General features: G+C 43.3%; 1 protein-coding gene across 5 annotated transcripts in view; it reads left to right on the top strand.

Annotated features, from left to right (window-relative positions):
- Positions 1–331: 331 nt before the first annotated feature.
- Positions 332–9,558, top strand: part of RLF (RLF zinc finger) — a 109,125-nt gene continuing 99,898 nt past the window's right edge. For 4 of the 5 annotated variants that reach the window (XM_034753861.1, XM_034753864.1, XM_034753863.1 and 1 more), the window contains exons 1-2: positions 332–506; positions 6,452–6,606. In XM_034753861.1, coding sequence (XP_034609752.1) covers positions 354–506; positions 6,452–6,606 — 308 coding nt within the window. In that variant the 5' untranslated portion in view covers positions 332–353. Of the gene's footprint in view, positions 507–6,033; positions 6,135–6,451; positions 6,607–9,558 lie in introns of all 5 variants that reach the window. The other variant, XM_034753862.1, reaches the window with a different exon arrangement.

The following is a 9,558-nucleotide window of genomic DNA, read 5'->3' as shown; positions in this document are numbered from 1 at the left end:
TAATGAGGGCGACTACTCCTCGCCCGCTTCCCCAGCCCTCACCGGTCGCAGCGCACGGCTCCCCCTGCCCGTGAGCCGCACCCCCGGGGCGGCTAGGGTCACTCTAGCAGCACGTCCTAGTGGGACGGTTGAAGGCGGAGCCGACACACGTGTCAACAATATCGCGCTGTCTTAGAACGTCACCTATTTAAACGTTTTTCTGGTTTGCCCTGTTCCTTGGTCACGTGGTTTCCTAAACGCTTGGGTTTGCCAGTCACGTGTGAGTAATGTGACTCCGTTCCATGCCGATGAGGTCATCAGTGGTTGCTTCTGATCACGTGATCACTGCCTACGCGCGGTGGGGACGGGTGCAGATGGCGGACGCAGAGGCCGAGGCGTCTCCGCGCCCCGATATGGAGCGGCTAGTGGTTGCGCTTCGCGCCCGTCTCTGGCAGTTGCAGGCGGAGCTGCGCGAACAGGAGGTTTCGGAGTCTTCGTCTCGGACCTACTGCCGGGGGTTCTGCCAGGTGGGAGCCGGGCCGGGCGGGAACCGCGGGGCCCGAGGGTCCCGCACGGAGCATCGCGGGCGGGGGCTGTGGTCCCGAGTACGTAGCGGCTAGAGTCCCTCGTAGAGCGGGCAGCCTTCGCCTTAGGCCGCACAGCGCTTGTGTGTGCCTGTTGTGGTGCGGGAGCTTCTCGTGTTGGGAGCCCGGCAGCTCAGAGGGTTGTGTGGGGAAAGCCTGTCGCCGCCAGCGCTGCAGCGCAGAGGCGTCAATCCGGGCGAGTTAAGCGTTTAGAAGTATCCTTTTCTGAGCATTTGTTTGGTGAGTGTAACCTTGCTTCCCAGCCAGAGGTAGAGGAGAACTGTGTTATTTGGAGTTTCTTCCAATTCTAATCATGAGCTATTTTGCATTTAAAGTGTTAAATTTGTGCGCGCAATTGAGCAGTATTGTTTGTGCATGCTGTGAGGTTGTATTTTTTGTCCTCGAATGGGTGCCCCAGAAAGCTTTCTTTTAAGAAGAAATGTTTTGCTCTTCCCTTGTCAACATTAAGGTATAAGTGTGGCAGTGTTTTCTTAGTTAATAGTTCTGAGGAAGTTTTAAATCTCAAATTGACAATTTAAATGTCAACATTGTTAGCTATTTTGGTGCTCATTTCAGGAGAAACATCCAGCAAATGCCCTTACCTGTAATAGCTAACTGCATGTGTGGTACAGAATTCTCCAGCTGTTTCTTTGAGTATTAATGCAGTTGCGTTTGTTGGTACAGCAATTTGCATCACATTGAAAATGCAAGACCCCAGTAAGATGTTTTTAATATCAAAGTAATTAAATTAATTTGTTTTTTTCTTTGTAGTCAATGTAAGTTAAATTATTTAATTTAAGAAAATTGCTACAGAATTTCTAGCCTGGCATCAGAATGCTAGAGCACCCAGGCAACTTGAAGCAGAATAAATCCATTTTGTTGTGGATTCTTGCCTTGTCATCAAACCAGCCTTTGATCTCAGAACTTGACATGACAAATAGTTCGGAGATGGCTGTGTGGATTTTGGAAGGTTCTTAGATCAGAAGATTAAAGATACTATTTCTGTGTTCAGTATCAGTTCAAATTTTATATTACACCTGTTGTAATCGGCAATGGTTAGGGAAAGGAAAGAATGAGTCAGAACAATTCTCTAACTACTTTAGAAATAACAAATACCTATTTAAACTTCTTGCTATGCATTCCAGAATAATGTTAGTATATTATAGGGGTGCAGTTACTTGATAAAATATATAGATTCAGAGATTTTTAAAGTCAGCAAGAACTATTGTTGATCTTTTTTTGACTTCCTGCATAATGTGGGCCATAGAATTTCTCCTAGTAATTTTTTTTAGCAAACCCGTAACATCGTTTTGAAAGATACAGGGGAGTTTGCACTAGTAGTTATAACAAAGTAATTCTAATCACTCAGAGGTGTGAAAAATAAATGTGCCTGAGGAACTTAGTTATACTGACTTACGCTCTGGTGTAAAAAGCAACAGAGGGTCCTGTGGCACCTTTGAGACTAACAGAAGTATTGGGAGCAGAAGCTTTTGTGGGTAAGAACCTCACTTCTTCAGATGCATCTGTTGCTTTTTACAGATTCAGACTAACACGGCTACCCCTCTGATACTTGACACCATGCAAGGCTCTGGTGTAGACAGCACTGTGTTGTTGTGAGAGCTGCTTCTGCTGACATAGCTCTCTTCCTTCAGCATAGTGTGTCTTCATTAAAGCACTACGGTGGCACAGTTGCATTGATGCAGTGTTTTAAGTGTAGACTTGCCCACAGTCTCAGTTTAAAGACTTCAAGTGGAGAATCCACCACATCCCTAGGTAAATTGTTCCAATGGTCAGTTACCCTCAGAGTTAAACTTGTACATTATTTCTAGTCCAAATTTGTTTATCTTCAACTCTTAGTCTTTGGATCTTGTTCTGCTTTTATCTCATAGGAGAGAGCTCTTTAATTTGTCTTCTCCTCATGTATCAGTATTTCTGTGGCTGGATCCAAGCTGTGCCTGCACAGCCTTTTCTCCCCACAGATCCAACACCTCCTGAGCACTCTAGATGGGAGTGTGTCTGCAATGTGTAGCCGGTATGGTCAGCTGGGTAAACAGGAAATAGAATTTCAAAAATCTACAGGGCTTTAAAGGGGAGGAGCGTGTATCTGGCCATTAAGCAGTGGAGCTCAAAACAGTGACCAGAGCTGTCAAGGTGGGGCATTGTGAGACACCTCTTGGAGGCCACTAAAGTCAATCTAAGGCTTGGTCTACACTACCCGCCCCAATTCGAACTAAGGTACGCAACTTCAGCTACGTGAATAACGTAGCTGAAGTCGAAGTACCTTAGTTCGAACTTACCTTGGTCCACACGCGGCAGGCAGGCTCCCCCGTCGACTCCGCGGTACTCCTCTCGCCGAGCTGGAGTACCGCAGTCGACGGCAAGCACTTCCGGGTTCGACTTATCGCGTCCAGACTAGACGCGATAAGTCGAACCCAGAACTTCGATTTCCAGCCGTCGAACTAGCTGGTAAGTGTAGCCAAGGCCTAAGTAACACTGTCTACACTGTACTGCATCAACCTAACTATGTTGACCTACACGCTATGACTCTCATGGAGGTGGAGTTAAGTCAGCATGATGGGCGAGTTATGTCAGTGGGAGTGAAACTTTAGTGTAGGCACTTACGTCAAAGTAAGCTGCTTTGTATCCAATGAACTCTAGGTTTCAACTTGGCTGTATTTAGGCTTTGCACTTTTTTTTGTTAATAATTTCAGTGGGTAATATCAATGTTTATTTTTAAGCATTTTTTTAGATTTTTATGAATTGAATTTTCACAGTTGTGGCAGATTGTCAGACAACTATTTAATGACAAGTTTCAGAGAAACAGCCGTGTTAGTCTGTATCCGCAAAAAGAAGAACGGGAGTACTTGTGGCACCTTAGAGACTAACAAATTTATTAGAGCATAAGCTTTCGTGGACTACAGCCCACTTCTTCGGATGCATATAGAATGGAACATATAATGAGGAGATATATATACACACATACAGAGAGCATAAACAGGTGGGAGTTGTCTTACCAACTCTGAGAGGCCAATTAATTAAGAGAAAAAAAACTTTTGAAGTGATAATCAAGCTAGCCGTACCGACAGTGTGATAAGAAGTGTGAGAGTACTTACAAGGGGAGATAGAGTCAACGTTTGTAATGGCTCAGCCATTCCCAGTCCTTATTCAAACCGGAGTTGATTGTGTCTAGTTTGCATATCAATTCTAGCTCTGCAGTCTCTCTTTGCAGTCTGTTTTTGAAGTTTTTCTGTTGTAATATAGCCACCCGCAGGTCTGTCACTGAATGACCAGACAGGTTAAAGTGTTCTCCCACTGGTTTTTGAGTATTTTGATTCCTGATGTCAGATTTGTGTCCATTAATTCTTTTGCGTAGAGACTGTCCGGTTTGGCCAATGTACATGGCAGAGGGGCATTGCTGGCACATGATGGCATATATCACATTGGTAGATGTGCAGGTGAACGAGCCCCTGATGGTATGGCTGATGTGATTAGGTCCTATGATGATGTCACTTGAATAGATATGTGGACAGAGTTGGCATCGGGGTTTGTTACAAGGATAGGTTCCTGGGTTAGTGGTTTTGTTCAGTGATGTGTGGTTGCTGGTGAGTATTTGCTTTAGGTTGGGGGGTTGTCTGTAAGCGAGGACAGGTCTGTCTCCCAAGATCTGTGAGAGTAAAGGATCATCTTTCAGGATAGGTTGTAGATCTCTGATGATGCGCTGGAGAGGTTTTAGTTGGGGGCTGAAGGTGACAGCTAGTGGTGTTCTGTTATTTTCTTTGTTGGGCCTGTCTTGTAGGAGGTGACTTCTGGGTACTCGTCTGGCTCTGTCAATCTGTTTTTTCACTTCAGCAGGTGGGTATTGTAGTTTTAAGAATGCTTGATAGAGATCTTGTAGGTGCTTGTCTCTATCCGAGGGATTGGAGCAAATGCGGTTATATCTTAGAGCTTGGCTGTAGACAATGGATCGTGTGGTGTGTCCTGGATGGAAGCTGGAGGCATGTAGGTAAGTGTAGCGGTCAGTAGGTTTCCGGTATAGGGTGGTATTGATGTGACCATCGCTTATTAGCACAGTAGTGTCCAGGAAATGGACCGCTTGTGTGGATTGATCTAGGCTGAGGTTGATGGTGGGATGGAAATTATTGAAATCATGGTGAAATTCCTCAAGGGCTTCTTTTCCATGGGTCCAGATGATGAAGATGTCATCAATGTAGCGCAAGTAGAGTAGGGGCGTTAGGGGACGAGAGCTAAGGAAGCGTTGTTCTAAGTCAGCCATAAAAATGTTGGCATATTGTGGGGCCATGCGGGTACCCATAGCAGTGCCGCTGACTTGAAGGTATATATTGTCCCCAAATGTGAAATAGTTGTGGGTGAGGACAAAATCACAAAGTTCAGCCACCAGGTTAGCTGTGACATTATCAGGGATACTGTTCCTGATAGCTTGTAGTCCATCTTTGTGTGGAATATTGGTGTAGAGGGCTTCTACGTCCATAGTGGCCAGGATGGTGTTTTCTGGAAGATCACCGATAGATTGTAGTTTCCTCAGGAAGTCAGTGGTGTCTCGAAGATAGCTGGGAGTGCTGGTAGCGTAGGGTCTTAGGACAGAGTCTACATAACCAGACAAGCCTGATGTTAGGGTGCCAATGCCTGAGATGATGGGGCGTCCAGGATATCCAGGTTTATGGATCTTGGGTAGCAAATAGAATACCCCTGGTCGGGGTTCTAGGCATGTGTCTGTACGGATTTGTTCCTGTGCTTTGTCAGGGAGTTTTTTTAGCAGATGGTGTAGTTTCTTTAGGTAATCCTCAGTGGGATCAGAGGATAATGGCCTGTAGAATGTGGTGTTAGAGAGCTGTCTAGCAGCCTCCTGGTCATATTCCAATTTATTCATGATGACGACAGCACCTCCTTTGTCAGCCTTTTTGATTATGATGTCAGGGTTGTTTCTGAGGCTGTAGATGGCGTTGTGTTCAGCATGGCTGAGGTTATGTGGCAAGTGATGTTGCTTTTTTAATGACAGTAGATGTTGAGATTCAAAAAAGTTAAAGCTTTATAACTGGTAAAAGACAAATTGTCAACATCACATGTCAAAATATACAAAGTAAATATCCTTAAATCAAACTCTTAAGTTCTCAAGCAGTATTTTTCTTTTGTCTATCTGTAAATTTTGATTGTGTATTGTGAAATCGATGTTTAGCAATAAATATTTACTCAAAAAAACCCAACCCTCTAATTGTGCTAGGCCTAACTGTATTGCATTGCTCATGCACAAGGTGGCAGAGCTATAGGTGTGTGATTCCCCTTTTGAGAAGTATCGCTTAACAGCGGCATCACTTTGGGTTCTATGATGATTCTCTGCTAGTGACTTTGTATCCATTTTGTGAAGGTGATGAAATGTTTATACTATCTAATAGCATTGTAATCTTGCTCTGTAATTTTAAAGTATTTTATTTTGCTTGTGAATTCTCACTAGCAATGAAGATCCTGCTCTGTTACATTTGTGTATCCCTGTTGACTTCAAAGGAGTTGCATAGTGAAGTTGAGGGCAGAATTTGCCCCTGCAACTGGATCTTAGTTAAGTTCTTCTAATTCATGAGTCACTATAGAATCTAGTTCACTCTGAAGTAGCTAATCTACCATACTAACAGGATTAAAATTAGTAAAAGTAATTCAATGCTTATTTTTAATACTTTTTATCTTAGGAGACTACATATGGAAAACTTCTGTTGAGCAAAAATTTGCCGTTTTCCCAGTCACTTTTTATAGTGGAAATTTGTCTTTTCCATGATTTTTTTTACGAAGTAGTCTTAACATTGCTATAATGTATATTTTTGCATTTAGATATAAAATTTTATATGAAAATTTTGATAATAAAACTTGTTTTCTTTCAGACATTATTACAGTATGCTGGAAACCGGGGTGCATCTGAACATATTTTGCCTTTTTTGGAAGTGTATCGAATCTCCATCCAAAGCTTTGCTAATGCACGACCATACTTGACTACGGAATGTGAAGATGTCCTTTTGGTACTTGGCAGGCTAGTACTGTAAGTTTAATTTGGTGCACTAATCTCTTAAAATGAGTATAAAATAGAATCTCATCACTTTGCAGATTACCAAATTTTGCAAATCCTGTGAGTGAGCAATAAAAAAAAATTGTTTTTGTACTTAAATTTTAATTTGATAATTGTAGTTCTAATTATGCTCAATGTATTAGTGAATGTATTTCAGTATATTTTGCTAAATTAAGTATCTTCAACCCCAACCCCCAGGCCAGCTGCAGTCCCTCCTGCCCAGACACTCTCACCCCCTTTTCACTATTTCTTATTGGTAGTGATTTTCACTTCCTGTCTGATGTGATGCTATCATTAACATGAAGCTCTGATATGAGGGGAGTTCATGTCTGGGTTCTTTCCCAGGTTTGCAAAAGGATGCTTGCATATAGCTGTTGCTGCAACAACAAACCTGCAACTGTTGAAAATAGAGAGAGGGGAATGCTTGAGTATGTCTGATGTGGCTACTGAGCTCACTCAACTCTTACAGATACACAAGGGATAGGAAAAGCTTTCTAATTTCTTTTTACAAAGGGCTTTAAATACTACATGCCTTTAAAAGGAGGTTCTTTACTTTTACAAAACCCCAAACTGACTATGACTTCACTGTATGAAGTGGAGTGCAGTTACTGAATAGGATAACATATTTTGAACAGTTGTTTTTTAGTTCATAAAGAATCATGCTTAGGCAGAGACCAAGTCTGGGAAATGTCAGCCAGACCTGAAGAAGAGCTCTATGTAAGCTCCAAAGCTTGTCTCTTTCACTAACAGAGTTTGGTCCAATAAAATATATTACCTTGTCCACCTTGTCTTTCTAGCCTAAAAGGAGAAAGTGTGGGCAAGTTCTGAGCACTTCTTAAAACATAAGACTAGCCATACCGGGTCAGACCAAAGGTCTATCTAGCCCAGTATCTTGTCTTCTGACAGTAGCCAGTGCCAGATGCTTCAGAGGGAATGAACAGAACAGGGCAATTATCCGCTGATCCGTCCCATCGTCCAGATTCCGCTTCGGCAGCTGGAAGTTTAGGGACACCCAGAGTATGGAGTTGTCCCTGACCATGTTGGCTAATAGCAATTGTTGGGCCTCTCCTCCATGGATTTATCTAATTCTTTTTTGAACCCAGTTGTACTTTTAGCCTTCACAACATCTGCTGGCAATGAATTTCAGTGGTTGACTGTGTGTTCTGTGAAGAAGTGCTTATACTGAGCCTTTATACTGGAAATATTCAGGCAATCTTAATTGTGCTTCCACCTATTTGCAAAATTTAAGTGTTTTTTGGGTTTGGTTGCATGTAAGCATAAGAGTACTGGAGGCAGAGTTAAGTGTAGAAAAACTACATTTTCTTTCAACTTTATCATAGACATTTTCTGGTTTTTTTTTTTTTTTTTTTTTTTTTTTTTAATGGCTTAACTGTACAACTTTGTTAAATTCCCATAGTTTTTTCTTTTTAATTTCCATGAAGTAATTAGAAGGGAGAACCAGATGTCACTAGTCTTCTAACAAGCACCAGCTAGCAAAGACAATAGATGGCTGTCTGATGATCTATGTAGGAGTAACAGAGATCAAAGGTGAAACAGGGTCTTTATATCCTACGCATTTCCTTCTCTATATGTTATGGATCTTAACTGCATACAACAATGTCTTGGCCCTTGGTCAATTCATTAGGCCTCTTGTCCCTTTCACCAGCTATCTTCTCCCTTTTCCTTCACACATAATTGTTCTAAAACAATTCCTTGCCATTTAAATAATCTGTGGCCTAGTTAGGCTACGTCTACACTATGAAATTAAGTCGGCTTTATAGAAGTTGATTTTTAGAAATTGATTTTATACAGTCGATGTGTATGTTCCCACTAAGCGCATTAAGTCGGCGGAATGCATCCTCACTACCGTGGCTAGCATCGACTCACGGAGCGGTGCACTGTGGGAAGCTATCCCACAATTCCTGCAGTTTCCGCTGCCCATTGAAATTCCGGGTTAAGCTCTAATGCCTGATGGGGCAAAAACATTGTCGTGGGTGGTTTTGGGTACATGTCATCAATCTCCCCTCCCTCCGTGAAAGCAACTGCAGGCAGTCATTTCACGCCTTTTTTCCTGGGTTACCCATGCAGACGCCATAGCACGGCAAGCATGGAGCTCACTGCTACTGTTGCCAGCATTGTAAACACCTGACGCATTATACTGTAGTATGTGCAGAACCTGGCTAAGAGACGGCAGCACGAGGTCAATTGTGAGGAGGACATGGGCACAGACATTCCTGAAAGCATGGGCTGCGGCAATTGGGACATCATGGCGGCAGTGGGGCTGGTTGATACAGTGGAACGCCAATTCTGGGCCCGGCAAACTAGCACAGACTGGTGGGACCGCATAGTGTTGCCGGTATGGGATGATTCCCAGTGGCTGCAAAACTTTCGCATGCGTAAGGTCACTTTCCTGTGAGTTGCTTTTCCCCACCCTGATGTGCAGGAATACTAAGATGAGAGCAATCCTGACAGCTCAGAAGCAAGTGGCAATAGGCCTGTGGAAGCTTGCAATGCCTGACTGCTGCCAGTCAGTCAGGAATCAATTTGGAGTGGGTAAATCTGCTGTGGGGACTGCAGTGATTCAAGTAGTCAATGCAGTCACTGATGTTCTGCTAACAAGGGTAGTGACTCTGGGAAATGTGCAGGTCATAGTAGATGGCTTTGCTGCAATGGGTTTCCCTAACTCTGGTGGTGCGATAGGGATATGCATTCCGTCTATCTTGGCATTGGACCACCTTGCCATCCAGTACATAAATCGCAAGGGGTATTTCTCAATGGTGCTGCAAGCACTGGTGGATCACAAGGGATGTTTCACCGACATCAACGTGGGATGGCTGGGGAAGGTGCATGGCACTCTCATCTTTAGGAACTCTGGTTTGAGTAGCTGCAAGAAGGGACTTTACTTCCTAGACCAGAAAATTACTG

Source organism: Trachemys scripta, chromosome 20, assembly GCF_013100865.1.
Source record: "Trachemys scripta elegans isolate TJP31775 chromosome 20, CAS_Tse_1.0, whole genome shotgun sequence".
Lineage (NCBI taxonomy): Eukaryota > Metazoa > Chordata > Testudines > Emydidae > Trachemys > Trachemys scripta.
Note: the sequence above shows the minus strand (reverse complement) of the source record. Positions and strands in the feature narration are given on the sequence as shown.